This window comes from Poecile atricapillus, chromosome 25, assembly GCF_030490865.1.
Source record: "Poecile atricapillus isolate bPoeAtr1 chromosome 25, bPoeAtr1.hap1, whole genome shotgun sequence".
Taxonomy (NCBI): Eukaryota; Metazoa; Chordata; class Aves; order Passeriformes; family Paridae; genus Poecile; species Poecile atricapillus.
Window position 1 is genome coordinate 988,725 of NC_081273.1, and position 15,128 is coordinate 1,003,852.

The 15,128-nt window shown below is 46.5% G+C and overlaps 1 protein-coding gene across 2 annotated transcripts in view; it reads right to left on the reverse strand.

Moving 5' to 3' along the window:
- Nucleotides 1–4,996: 4,996 nt before the first annotated feature.
- FLI1 (Fli-1 proto-oncogene, ETS transcription factor) overlaps nucleotides 4,997–15,128 on the reverse strand; it is a 74,258-nt gene continuing 64,126 nt past the window's right edge. The window contains exons 6-9 of one of the 2 annotated variants that reach the window (XM_058856954.1): nucleotides 10,753–10,818; nucleotides 9,514–9,576; nucleotides 8,408–8,455; nucleotides 4,997–7,429 (exon numbers count right to left, since the gene is read on the reverse strand). In XM_058856954.1, the coding sequence (XP_058712937.1) occupies nucleotides 6,900–7,429; nucleotides 8,408–8,455; nucleotides 9,514–9,576; nucleotides 10,753–10,818 (707 nt within the window). In that variant the 3' untranslated portion in view covers nucleotides 4,997–6,899. The remainder of the gene's footprint in view (nucleotides 7,430–8,407; nucleotides 8,456–9,513; nucleotides 9,577–10,752; nucleotides 10,819–15,128) is intronic. The other variant, XM_058856955.1, reaches the window with a different exon arrangement.

The following is a 15,128-nucleotide window of genomic DNA, read 5'->3' on the forward strand; positions in this document are numbered from 1 at the left end:
AGGTCCTCACAGTGTTGGTTTTGCAGCAGTGTCCAAGGTTCCTGTTCAGATGAAGCTCCCCTGTGCTCTGGAGGTGCTCCGGGTGCAGCAGGGAGCCAACCCCGCCCCCAGGGAGTCACTGTCACTGTGGCAGGGCCCACAGAACCAACACATCCCTTGGGAAGGTTCTGGAAGCCCAGATCACATCCCTTTGTGCTGTGCCTGCAGCTCCACAAACGCTGCTTTGGAAGCAGCCCAGAATCCCAGGATGGTTTGGGCTGGAAGGAACCTTAAAGCTCATGTCCTTGCACCCCCATGCCAGGCCCTGCTGCTCCCCTCTATCCCTGATGAAGAAGGATTCTGCTCCCCAAATTCCCACAGCAAGGTTGGGACGCTGGTACCCCTGGCCCTGCAGAGCTTGGAATGTGCTGGCTGAGGATTTTGGGGAGTTGGTCAGCTCCCTGTCAGCCTCCAGAAATGGAGCATTAAGGGAAGTTTTAAATCTTCCACAGAAACATCTGCCCCAAGCTGAACCCCGTTCTTAATTTGTTTTACCTTAGCACTACAGTACACTATTTTATCAAATATGTGTATATATACACACACAATTATATCAAATATGTAGGTATACATATACTGTTCTACAGAATATACATAGATCTATATGGAATCACAGATCGGTTTAGGTTGGAAGGGACCTTAAAGCTCCTCCCATTCCACCCCCTGCCATGGGCACTATCCCACGTTGCTCCAAGCCCCATCCAGCCTGGCCTTGAACACTTTCAGGGGTGTGACAAGTGTATACAGGTGATAGATAGGCAGACAGAGAGAGAGAGAGAGAGAGAGAGAGAGAGAGAGAGAGAGAGATAGATAGAGATAGATAGATATAGATAGATAGAGATAGATAGATAGATAGAGATAGATAGATAGATAGATAGATAGATATAGATAGATAGATATAGATAGATAGATATAGATAGATAGATAGATAGATAGATAGATAGATATAGATAGATATAGATAGATAGATAGATAGATAGATAGATAGATAGATAGATAGATGATAGATATAGATGGATAGATAGATAATGTATGTATGTATGTATGTATGTATGTATGTATGTATGTATGTATGTATGTATTATACCTGGGTCCTGAGGGAAACAGAACACCCAGGGAAGGTGTTCAGGTTTCTGCAGGTGCCCTCTGCCAGCACTCCCAGCACAAACCCTTCAGCCATGGCACAGAGACACTGGGAATACGATCCCTGTGCTCCCAAGGGCTGGAGATGTCCCTGCCCAGCCCAGCACGGGCTGCAGGGAGGAGATTCTGCTGGCACTGGCAGCAGCAGGGAGGGGAGGTGCATCCAACACTGGACTTTACAGCTCCAGGAGACAGAAACTTAGGGACAAGCCAAAGCAAACAACAAGTTTGCAGCAGCTCCTGGAAAGAAAGGAGCCAGCTCTGGTGGTGAAATCACACCAAACTGCCAGAGCCCAAGCTCCTCATCCTCCTTCACCACTGCAGCTTTGAATAAGAGCTCCAGGACAGAATTGTGTTGTGCCTGCCCCTGGTTAGGAGCAGCAAAGTCCCTTCATCTGGGAAACCTCCCCTGCCCAAAGCCCTTCCTGCTGCAGTTATTGCTCCAGGTTGGGGTGGCTGCTCAGCTGCAAACCCAGCTGTGCCCATCCCCTGCCTGCACAGCTCAGATCCTTGGGGCTGTTTGGGGCAGCTCCCCCACTGGGGGTGCAGGGCTGATGGGCTTATTGCTGTCATGGCCTCAAAACTGCTCTGCCTTTGCTCTTCACATTCCGTGGGTTTGGTATCAGACTCTGTTTGCTGCTCTTGGAGCCTGAAGAGCTGATTTTTGCCAAGGATCTCTAGTTCTATTCTGATACAATAGAAGAATCTGAGATCCATGTGCAGGGATTTCTACCTGTGTAGTGGAAAAAATTGTAACACAAAAGTTGAATTTGTTGTCATTCTCCACAGGATCTTAATCAGACGTCTCTCAATTCTTTTCTGATACAATAGAAAGGTCTGAGCTTTATTTGCAGTGAGTTCTGATTTAACAGATGAAAATTGTCATGTGTATGTTATGCTGGGTATTGTGCAAAAATATACAAATAAGGTCTTTGAAGTGAATTTATAAATGTCAGCCCCTGATGTGTCCCTGGGCTGAGCTCTAATTAACACCAAATGCAGCCACGCTCGGTTTGATGTGGGAGAATAGACTCTGGTAGGCAGCAGGCTGAAATCTCACCAACTAATTTCACAGAAGTTATTAAAAATACTGGATCAGCACAGCAAAGCAGCCTGTAAAAACTCTGTTATTGTAATAGGATAATGAAGTGAAGCTGGCTGCTTTCATCCAGCATTTACAGACTGATGCCTCTTTCCTTGTGACAAGAGGTGGGAAACAGTAGTTGGGTTCATCCCTCCTTCGAGCACAAAGCCACAGGCTGGGGCATTTACTGCCATGGATGTGGATGAAACATTGCTGGGCAAGTCCAGCCTCACATTAAATATTTACATCAACAGAAGTTATGGCAGATTTCCCCCATAATTAATGCCTCATTTGGGCTGGAGTGCACTTGTTGGGCACGAGTATGAGAAATCTGTCTTTGTCTTTACTAAGGGAAGCTCTTGGCACAGGGAAATCCCTCTCCTTTGCCACAGTACTCTGTTAGAAACCTGCAGCTGTTTGGAAGTTTATCCTCAGGGCTAAAATACAATTTTTAGATATATAAAGCAGGAAGGCACCAGTATGCACAGGGAGTGGGTTCTGGTATCCAAGGATTCTGGACAGGAGAGATCTCAGGTGCTTGGCTCTGGAAGGATTTGTTATCCCCTAGTTTAGACCATCTAATAAGTGCTTAAGCTGGAGCTCCATTTTCCAGTGGGGATAAAAAGCCTGCTTCAAAATCCAGTTCAAAGTAGGTTCCAAACCAGCTTGCTGTAATTAAGCAGGAGGAATTCACACACACAGAGGCAGGACCAGCTCAAAGAGAGAAAAGCAGCACAGAGATCCAGCCAAGAGAGCCAGAGCTCTGAGCCTGTAAAGCCACCACTGATTCTACTCAATGTACAGGCTGCACTCCCTGTTTATAGAGGAATGAAGAGTTAATTCCAGTTTGGCATGTTGGAGCTAGATCCCATTCAGGGTTTGAGGCTGGTGGAATAGAAATCCTGGGGAAAACCAGATCCCTGGAAATCAGCAGCTGAATTCACCCTGATTGCAAGGGGAGCTGGGTTTCCTGAGGAGCTCTGAGTTCTTAATGTTAATGCAGAGAAGGTTTTCTGCTGCCCCTGCTGACTCCCAGCTCACAGCCATGTGATCCCAACCATCTGTCTGGTAAACTTTCCGATTTAAGACTGAAATACTTGAATTCTGTCTGCCTTGTCCTCCTGGGAAAAGCACAAAGTAGCATTAGGGCTGTCAAATTCCTTGTTAGCTTTGTCCCATTGTTCCCCAGAAACCTGAGCTGGGAGGGGAGATCCTCCTGCTCCCACCCCTGGCACTTCCAACGTGGCAAAGCCAGGCTGATTTCAAGGGGTACAAATTACCTACTCTAATCTCTGTCTTACTACTCTTTCTCTATGTGAGGAATGTAAATTAATAAGATCTTATGAAAATGCTCTAAGAGGTGCCTGGGAAGTGCCCCAGCAGTGTGAGGCTGTCTGGCACTCGGGTGAGATCTCCTTGCTCTGAGATCTCTGGATTCCATGGGAATGCCTGGAGTGGAAGGCAAAATCTGTCTAAAGCTAAATATTAGCAAATACTAAGAAAAAAATAATATCTGAAGCTAAATATTAGTGAATATGAGAAAGGATTAATGCCAGCAAGGGCATTCCCCTGAAGGGAAGGATGAAAGGAGGCAGAGAAGACCTGAACTGGGATGTCACTGATCACCTCCCATTCTCAGAAGGGTTCCTTTAACACACTGGGCAGCCAGAATCAGATGCTTCTTAAATTGATGGTTATTTTCAAATGTCTTTTTTTTTGCCTCCAGGGTTCCTGCTGGCCAAATTTTGCTATCAGGGACATCTTTGAACTCTGATAACCTTCAGATTATGCCTTTAGATGCTTTTGTGCAATCTCATCTTCTGATTTTCCTATTACTGGCAGGCGGGCAGTACATGGTATTCAAATAAAATACTTGATATTTCCACTGATGCTGCACAGCCAGAATTAATCTCGCTGGTGCTGCAGTGGAAAACAGCAGAGATAAGCAGCAAACCACTCACTCGTGTCTAAATTGAGCAACTCTGGTGGAATCCACAGAGGGAACAGTTCTGGGGTGCTGGAAGTGGCCTTTTTCCCGAGCCCATCAAGCTTTGTCCTGGCTCTCAGCAACAAAAGCTTGTGTGCAGGAAGGAAGTGCTGTGCTTGTGCAGCCCTGGCTTCCCAAGGCTTTATCAGGTCTGCAGGAGCTCCAGATATCTCTCAGGAGTACTGTGCAAAACTGCAGGAAGTGCCTCAGCCTGACCTTTATCCACAATCAGAAGATTCCTTGGCAAAGCTTGTTTTTGCAGCCTCCACCTCAGGAATGCAGTGGAGCACTGGCTCTCCCTGGGGTTTGGGCATAGGTGGGAAACAGGAGAGGCTGGGCACACACTGACATTCCTGGAGGGCCCTGGGGCACCCCAAGAGCCATCTCGACACCTCAGCTTCTGGCTGCCCTTCCCTGGACAAAAGCCAGAGCCTGGGTTTTAATCCCTTCAACAACCAAGTACAGTCTGATCAACTCTGGCAACAATTTTCTGGAATGGGTGGTCAATAGTAGAGGGATCAGGATGGGTTGCCACTACTGTGGAGCTTCTTTCTTTCCCTTTTTAACTAAAATTAATTTCAAGTGCATGCAAGTGTGAGAGGGGAGGGAGAGAGTGGAACAATGTGATGCCTTAGAGAAAACCACCATTTATTTTGTCACTTTTTTCTTACATCATCTTCTTCATACAACTGTTTCATTGTAACATTAATACATTTTAAAAAAACAACAACCCACCAAGATAGCTTGCAAAATTATATATATTTTAATATCCAAAAAGTACATTGCATATATATAGTAGCAAAAGCCCCATTTCCATGGGTAGTTCCTTCATACTTAAATTTTGCGATTATTGCAGAAATGTTACTTAAAAACACCCCGAAAGCACTAAGACCTAACTGCATTAGCTTGATCTTCTCTTCCCACTTTGTTAAATAATGGCATCAGTGCTTGTGTTTAACGTTCTGAGCAGACTCCAGCGCTCTGGTTTCAGACTCTCCTCCTGCAATCGGATGCACATGGACCAAATCCCGCCCCCACAGAGTCGCAGGGGTTGGTCTAGACTAGATAGTTGTGATCCTGTTAATTGGCTGCCACTTAATACAAGTCAGCTAATGGGTTGTACATGGAAATCTCGCCCCCCAGACATCTGTTCCAAACCCCAAATGCTTGTGGTTTACCCTCTGTTTACGGCACCAAACCGCCGCTTGTGCAGCGTCACATTCACACGTGCAAAGCTGGGGATGGCTGAGAGCTCTGGAAGGGGTTGGATTTCCACAGAACCCCCCAGCAGAAGCCATCAAAAAGAGGAGTATTTTGTCATTTTATCTATAAAGTGGTTAAGATCTTCCCAAAGTTCAGAATTTGGGTGAAAAGTGATCACAGAATATTGCAATGGTTGCCTTGAGATGTTGGGCCTGTTTTCAATCAGCCTGAATGCAAACATAGGAGTAAATGGAGTTAATTTGCAGACAGCTCCAACAGACTAATACTGAAAATCCTCTCCTCTAGACAAACCCAGGGCAATCGGGAAGGTTTCTGGCCACTTTGGGGTCAGTCACGGATCCAATTGCAGGACCAAGCCTATCTCCAGCAGATACATTACTCATGTCTTTTTTTTTGTTTTTTTCTTTAAGCAAAAAGTACAAAGCTACAGCCCAAATGTACAGATTGAAAAGATGTACAAATTACATTAAAAAAATAAACAAAAACAACCGAGCTGATAGTAAAAAACAAACCTGCATTTGTGACCGAGGTCAACTCGTTTTATTTACTCTTTCTTTTAAAACTGTGAGATATAGGGAAAAATAACTCTGCATAATTTATACAGTAATTTGCCTTCTGGATTGTTGACCCTTGGTTTGACGGTCTGACAAACGCACAGCGTTCGCGAATCGGTGCTTCCAGAGCCCCGCGGCTCGGGCAGAGCCAGGGACCTGCTGTCGTTTATTCACTTCACTTCTGCTTTCAAGGAATGTCTGTGCTTGACTTTGTGTTATGCTTTGTTCTGGTTTCTGCTGCTTTTTGAGTTCACACACAGTCGAATGAAGTTGTACTCTAGAAAAGTTCCTTCAATGCCCTTTACTTCTTAAAATATACATGTACATATATATATATGTATATATATATATATATATATATTTAATTTCCAGTTGGGTGAAAATCCTCCTCCACCTTAGAGCTAAGATTCCAGTTGTGGTCCCCTGCAGCCCGACATCCTCCACAGAATGGTCAATGGCCAGTAAGAAAAACCCCATTGTGGTCATATTTTCCTATGATCCATAGCTGGATCTACGCCTTGTCAAAAGCCTTTGAATACTTAAAAATTCCTCTCATCCAAAAGCTAATAATGATTCCAGGGAACGGTGAAGTGTCTTCATTGTCACTTCCTACAGAGGACACAATCCTTAAACCCCAAATTAAATGCACAGTACTGGCCCACAGGAGCTTCCATCTCTCAGTTCAAGACACAAGAGGCAAAGTTACAAAAGTAAAAGGTTTGGTCCAGGAATAACAAATATCCAGTTTTAATTCTTCCCAAGAAAGGCCACAATTATCCATTAAGGGTCCCCCCCAAAACAGTAAAAATCCCAGGAGTAAAGAAAAAGTCCAACCAGACTGCTCAAGGCCATCGGTAGCTGAGAGCATTTAGTAATAGCTGCCCAAGTGTGGTGTGACGTGGGCGTTGGGGTGGCGGGGCACGTTGGGGTTGGGGTAAATGCTTCCTGCAGGGGAGGTCCAATAGGGGGAGGCCGCTCCAAAGAAACTGGATGATGTGACAGGCATGGAGGAGGGGTGTGGGGGCACAAAGTTCACCTTCTGCTGGTGGGCATGATAGGACGGCATGTAGGGCAGATCTGACGGGTACTTGTACATGGAGGACTCGGTGGGGTGGGGCTGCAGGGCCTGGGCAATGCCGTGAAAGTCAAATTTGTAGGCATACCTCTTGCCATGCACTTTGGTCATAATGTTCTTGTCGTAGTAGTATCGCAGCGCCCGGCTCAGCTTGTCGTAATTCATGTTGGGTTTGCTTTTCCTCTCGCCCCAGCGCCGCGCCACCTCGTCAGGGTCCGTCATCTTGAACTCGCCGTTGGTGCCCTCCCAGGTGATGCAGCTGGCGTTGGAGCTGTCCGACAGCAGCTCCAGCAGGAACTGCCACAGCTGGATCTGCCCGCTCCCTGCAGACAGCAGCCAAGGGGAAAGGAAATGACTCGGGGCTTCCTGCTCCGTGCCACAGACAAAGGCAGGAAACAGAAGGACTATCTCGATCTCAACTGGGAACTGCTCCTTCAGGCCTTGGAAAGGCGGCCCTAGGAGTGGATAAACTGTTCCCAGCAAACAAGTTACTCAGACCTTTGTTCTGGGCCTGGGCCTGAGGTCACATTACATTTCATAATGGTTGCCTTTGGCCTTAAAATCCTCGGGCTATTCATAAACAAGGCTTTCTGTGAGGCCACTGCTCTGTAGAGTTTTCACTGGCCAGTTAGCACAGTGTACTTCACCCATCCACTGCTCACTGGTTGCCATGGAGATTGTTTTGGATACCTCCAGCTCTCTTTCCAGGGTGATCCGAGCTACACAGAATGATTTGTTCCCCAGATGACTCCTGGTTTTACTCAGTGTAGTTGTACAAGTAGTTAAGGGTAAGTTAAGAGCTTTAGGAGGATGTTTCCTTACAGGCATTCCATGTGTACAAGTTTGGTTAGTTCAAGCAGGATTTGCTCCAGGGTTTACTCCCTAAAATCAGGGATTATTTACTGCAGATGATGTTCTAGGGACAGTTACACTGTGACTTACAGAGATGCTTTGTGCCTTTCTTCTTGTAACCCACAGCAGGCAGTGAAAAAATAATCTGTACTGCAAATCTGAGAGACCAGCACTAAAATTCTCTATAAAACTCTTAGAGAATGCTGGGTTTGGGTCAGAACATCCAGGATGGTGATTTTGTCCCCACAGAGATGATATTGCATCACTTGCCTCACTATTCTGTAAGGATTTTGGCAAAAGCCCTTGTGAGGTCACAGCCACCGAGTTCAGTGGCTCTCACAGGGGTGCAGGGACAGCAGCTGCTCCCCCAGTGCAAGCTGAGCAATATCTCCAAAGGAAAATTCACCTCTTTGAGAAGGGGGGGGGTCTGAAATATAAAATGAACTCACCTGGATTGGCAAGACGGCTGCTGGTGGGCCCCAGGATTTGGTAGGGATCTAAAAATTAAGTAAAAAATAAAAAAATTAAAAATCACCCAACAAAATTTAAAGGATGTTTTAACAAAATGATCAAAAAGAAACTCCAGGTCATTATGTTTGTTCTAGAAATCAAATTTTCATTTTCTTTCTTTACTCTTTCTGCCCCTTCTCCCAGGGCCTGGAAGGCCTCCTTCTTTCTTTATTAGCAAACAACCACCAAGTATTTCTGGATTCCAAAATGGCATGGCCAGAGTTCCTGGCACTGCTCTCAGACCTGCCTGCTTTTGCAATCTGGGATCTCCTTGGACATACCCTGCACTGTGTGGCAACCAGAAAACATCAAATGTGGAAAAAAACCTGTGGGATAGAACAGCCACAAAGCAGGAGCAAATGTATTTCTCCTAACAAAAAAGAGCTAAATAAAAAGGAGAGCAGATGAGATTTTCAGATTCACTTGTTAGCAGCTGAGCTTGCTGCCCTGGGAGGGCAGGAAATATTCACCCCAGTCTCTCTTTGTGAAGCAAACACAGCATTAGAGAGATGAGAGTAACAGGAGTTTGTCGCTGGCTCCACCAAGGCTGAGTGGTTCTTGAAAACCCTACAAAGCCTTTATTAGGAATGAATTCCTTCCCTTTCTGTGGGGCCTCCTCAGCCCAAATCTCTCACTTCTCCTGTGCCTCTCTCTGGTTGTGGTGATTTGGATCTGCAGCGTTTGCTGGTGGATTGAAGCGGTGCCAGGAGAAGCGAGCCCCGATGGGAAGCAGCTGTGCTGGGCAGGAAGGTGGGGGCACAGTGGGGCTGCTCCCCTCCCCTCCTCTGCTCTGCTCTGGGAGCCCTGCTGGAATGGCTGGAGCTTCCAGAGGGAAGGGACAAGCTGGGATGCTCCCAGGGGGACACATCCTGGCACAGGGATGTTCCTTTGGCTGGGGAGGGGCAGAGCAGCCTCACGGAGCCCCTGGGGAAGAGCTGCGGGCACAGCTCAGCCCCTGCCCTGAGCCCTGCCCTGCCTGGGGCTGCTCCACTCCTCAATTCCCCCGAGCTGCTCCTGCTCCAAGGGACACAGAATCCACTCTCACCTGGCTGGGGCCGCTGCTGCTCCGTTGTCTTATTCACATTTTGTGTCCCTGCAACGGGAGGGCCTGGAAAGAGAGAAGGGGTTTATAGGCACAGAGAACAGGTACAAAGTACAAAATACATCCCACAGGAATCACAGCAACTGCAAGGGAAAGGTTTGCTCAGACTAAGAGCTGATATTTTGGGGATTGCACTATAAAATTAAGAGAAGTCCCTAGAAATTCAAATTTTCAGTATAAAATGAAAATACACCAATATAGAAAGCATTATTATTTATATTATATTTATATTTATTATTTATATATTTATTATATTTATATTTATAATTTGCCAAGAAGGCAGTGAGACAAGGAAAATGTTAGGTAGATAATTCATTAATTTTCTGTCTTTTATTGCAACTGAACTTCCATTCTAGTTTGCATCCATGTTGTGAACAAAAATTTGGATTATTAAATGTACAAATTCCAACCTCCTTCCACATTGGAGCTTTTCCCACATTTTTTGCAAATGCAAATTCTCTCTTTGGCAAAAAAAAAAAAAAAAAAAAAAAGGTGGGGGGAGGTGTTTATCAAACATTTAGTTGAAAATCTCATGGTGATTTGTATAAATCCCTTCAACAGGAAGATCTGGTCCTCTTTGTTGTATCATTTCTCACAGCAGAAAACTGTGGCTCAAGGATTAGTTCTCCCATTTGGGGTGAGCACAGCTCAGGAAGCTGCAGAGCAAAGGGAGGGGACTCTGCCAGGTGCTGCCCATGGATTTACACCAGGAGTACCCTGCTGAGGGTCAGAGGAGCCCAGGGAGAAGCCCCAGCACTGGATGGGGACAGTGACTCTGAGCCAGCCACAACACAGATCTCAGGGACAGACAATTCCCTGCTGGGAATCCAAGGCACTCTAAAGTCTGGAAGAACAAGAACTAAGTGTGAGGGGCCTCATCTGCCTGCTGGACTTTGCCTTTCTGGAAAGTGGCAGAAACTCTCACAATGTGCCCAAACTGTCCAGATCTGTCCCTAAAATCCTCACAGCATGGGACAGGCCTATGATTAACAGGGTGTCTGTGCAGAGGGTTTGCTCCTGGCCCCACCAAACCCTACAAGTATTCTGTCCATAACATCATTCTACTTCTTATCTGTCCCCAAATCTTCTGCCCTCCTGACACTCCTAACGCAGGCCAGCTGTGCCCAAGTCTTCTTTTAATTTTCTGTTGCACAGTTTGTGATTCCCATTGGGACAACTTACTTTTGGAGAGGCCAGAATTCCCATTACTGCCCCATCCTGCTCTCCTGACTGCATCATAGGAGGGATCTAATGACAAAAGACAACAGGCACAGAGGGATTGAAATGAACTTTTCCCAGAAAAAAACTTGTAAGTATCTGGCTTTGCTTTGTGGTCCCAGGAGGCTTGGCTTCTGTAGGGCTGTGTTTTTTTCCTCTCCCACATCTCCAGTGCTCCCCTAGCCTCTCACAGAAGTGTAAATAGGAGTGTAAATGCAGCAATGGGGCTTTTTGGGCACATCTCAAGCCTGGCATGTTCTGACCATGAAGTGCTGTCATTGCACACAGTGAAATTCAGTGTGACCCATCCCAGCCAAAAGGAGACCCCTTTCTCTTATGCCAAGATCCAGAGGATCACAGGCAGAGGAGGAGGAGGAGGAGATGAACTCTGTCATTATTTCAGAAATTGAATTAGGATTTACAGAAATTAAATGAGGATTTTAAACCTAGGGAGGCCAAGGATTTGAGGTCACAATAAGGAGAGGAAAAAAGGGGAAAAGCATCCTCCAGGAACATACCAAGTGCCTCTCTACCCAGCACCTCCCATTTGTGGGGCTGTGCAGCTCCCTGAGGGTCCATCCCAGGCACTGACACATTTCTCCAGCACTGGGAAAGCCGCTGAGGCTTTGAAATGACAGCCTTGCAGTTATTGGCATGGAAAGGAAAACACAGAGGGATGGGAGAGGGGAGGGTGGGGGAGCCAGAGGAGGAGGGAAGAGAGGGGAAGGGGGGAAAACAGAGCTCGTGTAATCTGCCTGCTTTTATTTTTATTTTGTTTGTTTGTTTTTTTCCCTTTTTACAGAAACCACAAACCTCACTGCAAATAGATCATACTGGAAAACAAACCACTGTGGATTCAGCTGGGACAAAGAGTGGGATGGGACAGTTCGAGAAGAGGGAGGTGACAGCCTCATACAAGCTGTTCCAGCAGGGAGACCTGTCCCAAAAGGGATCCCTGTCCCCATTTGGGATCCCTGACCCATTTGGGATTCCTGCCCCCATTTGGGATCCCTGTCCTCCTTAGGAATTCCTGTCCCCATTCAGGATTCCTGTCCCCATTCAGGATTCCTGTCCCCATTAGGAATTCCTGTCCCCATTCAGGATTCCCGTCCCCATTAGGAATTCCTGTCCCCATTAGGAATTCCTGTCCCCATTCAGGATTCCTGTCCCCATTAGGAATTCCTGCCCCATTCAGGATTCCTGTTCCCATTAGGAATTCCTGTCCCCATTAGGAATTCCTGCCCCATTCAGGATTCCTGTCCCCATTAGGAATTCCTGTCCCCATTCAGGATTCCTGTTCCCGTTAGGAATTCCTGTCCCCATTCAGGATTCCTGTCCCCATTAGGAATTCCTGCCCCATTTGGGATGCCTGGCCCTGCTCCTGTGGCCCCCCAGGGAAAGGAGGACTGGGCACTGCCTTGGTGCTGTTGGGACCTTCCCCCAGGCCCAGTCTCCTGCAGTTGTCCCTGCTGCAAAGGTGCTGTTGGCAGGGGGGCATTTTCCTGCCTGGAAAACCATTGTGTAATCCTGATTTATCCCAGTGAGAGGGAGCTCTCCCAGTGACCAAAACCAGGAGAGCAGGGATGGGGTCTGAGGCAGTCCCTGCCATTTCCCATGTCCTCCCTGCAACCTTCCACTGCTCCCCTGGGATATCCCTCTGAATTGTTACAACCTGAGCTATCAGAGCCATGTTTGGAGAAATGCTTTGAAAAACCCAAGTTCTGCACTGAGAAAAGCAAAACCTTCAGCAGTGTCCACCAACTGAAATGTAATGTACACTTTGGTTTGTTCAGTCAATAAACAGTTCTGTAATGTAACATTAATGGAAATGCCATATGATTCTGTTAAAAGGAAGGCAGCAATTCTTTTTCCAACAGAAAAATCCTTCTTAAAATAGGAAAAAATTTCCTTCCCAAAAAGTAGCAGAACTCTTTGAAAATTTTCAGTTTTCTCTGATTCTTTTTGGGGCCACATCATTGATTCATGGGAATCAACTGCTACAAAGGGCTTGCTTGATCCAGAGTCATCAGCATGTTTTGAGTAAATAAATAGGCCATAACTTGGAGAGCTGATCTTTCTTCTCCTCTTCCTCCTCCTCAGGTTTAATCCAGGCTGACTGAGTCTCTTTGCCTCAGATTTTCCTCTATAAAGATGGATTATGGAGCCAAGTGTGAGAACGTAGAGGGGCAGCCTCGTGTTGTAGGATGAGATTCAGCCCTGAGCATGACTTTGCCATAATAAGAACAGTTAAATATGATAATCAGCCATACAGGCCCTGCTATTGAAACATCGTATGCAGTCAGCTACTGCAAGTTTCCAACTCTTTTCTCTCCCCCTCAAAAAAAAAACAACAACAAAAACCCACACACAAAAACCAACAAAAAAAAATCCAAATGCAGGAAGCTATTTTTATTTCACAAAAATCCCTGCAACGTGAAAGAACCACACCAGCCATCCTGGCTTCCAGGCCCAGGCTCGAAAGCTGAATGTGTTTAAAGCAAAATGGAAAAGGCAGAGCCAGGGAACCCATCCAGAGATTCAGGTTCCTGCAAAAACAGGATCATTCCCAGGACCTGACGCCCAGTGGCTCAGAGAGATCCTACAGAACTTGAGCCAGACGTGACAGGGAGAGTCTTATCTGTCATTTAAACAGTTTGGATTTTACACCAAAACTTGCCATGGGATGGAATTTCAATTAAAAGGCTTGGACTGGGGTTGTCTCCTGGTGTAAATCAGCACATGGCTACAGTGAAGTGGGGGCAAATTTATCCCAGAAAGGATCAGGTCCCCATGTCTTGTTTAGACTTAAAAGGCCCCATGGAACAAGAGCTCTATGACAAATGTGTGTTCAATACAAAATGGAATTAAAGAGCAGAAAATAAATCATAGATGCTTTCAAGAACTGTCATTCTGCAGCTGTCTGGTTTATGTCCAGAAATTCCCCAGCATGAATGCTCAGTCTATTAGGAAGAAGGTAAAGGATATTAATAATGCTTTGCACTTCCACAGCACCTTTCAACTGAGGATCTCACAGCTTTGCAAACATTTGCACTCACAGCGCGCCTGGGAAGAAGGTTAAATATAATTTTATTTATTCACAGGCATAAATGCACTTTCTGCAAGCTTTAGCTGCCTTTTCCAGATGCACTGCCTTTCTTAGAAGTCAGGATGTGTGGGGCAGGCTACAGCAGTGGTCTCCACTTCCTCACCCCAAATCTCCCTCGGCTTCTACCTTGCTACTCTCTGTGCCCAGCTCTCCAAACAGCCCCTGTCCCACTGGAGCTGTGTCCCCTCCCAGTGCCTCTGGGGCATATTTAGTCTGAACAGACTGATAGATATTACTGGGGGCAGATGGACAGACACACAGACTCCCTTCCCAGAAAGCAGCCTGGTAATCCCCAGGTGGATTTCCACACCACGATCCCAAATCCATGTCGGTCCTTTCAGCCTGAGTGCAGCCCAGTGAGCAAGGCTTTAGGGAGTCTGTGCTTGAGATATGATGTATTAGGGAGAAAACCCTCTCTGATAAGCTTTAAAAAGCTCAAAAAATAATAAAAAAAAATCCCTGGTGTTTTATAAATCTGAGAGTTTGGGACAGAGGGGAGGCAAGGGGGGGTTCCACTGAACAATGGGCTCACAGTGCCTGCACTTCCTGAGCTGCTGGGAAGTGCTGACAGCCCCTTCATCCCGCTCCCTCCGGAGCAGCTTTCTCAGTCAGGCCTGAGTCAGACACCACCTTGTGCTACCAAGCCCTGATGAGGCTTTCCAGGGGAACAATGAGCTTTGGGCCTGGAATAGCCACGGTTTTTAGGCCTTTATTTTTCTAGGATGGATATAGTGAGGCCTGTTCAATCATTTATGGACTAAATGCTTTATGGGCACTACAGGGGAATCCTACTCAGAATGCCAACATGCTGGCACTACAGGCAAGACAGGGAGGGAATGGAGAGCCCAGGAATCTCTGGAGCTGGTACCTCCAGGGAAATTCAGCAGCTGGAGGGTGGGAAGGGGCTTGTCCTTAGCCATGGAGACAGAGCCAGGAAGGGAGACAGGGGGAAGGCAGACCCAGGTGTCCTGGGGGATCAAGACTTGTGATGTGGCTAAGTGGTCACTTGTGGTCTATTTGTTGCAACCACTTTATATCTCCCTATAAAAGGAAAGGAGGGTCAGGTACCTGGAGAATCCTGTGGATCTCATAGCCCACTTCAGATTTGCAGTCTTCTTCTTCCCCTTCCCCTGATTTACTTCACTGATTTACTTCACTGAACTCTCTAAGGCCAAGTCCTGGAAAAACCTGTGCTCCCAATCCAGGTGAGACAGAACAGCCTCTCCTGCATTCC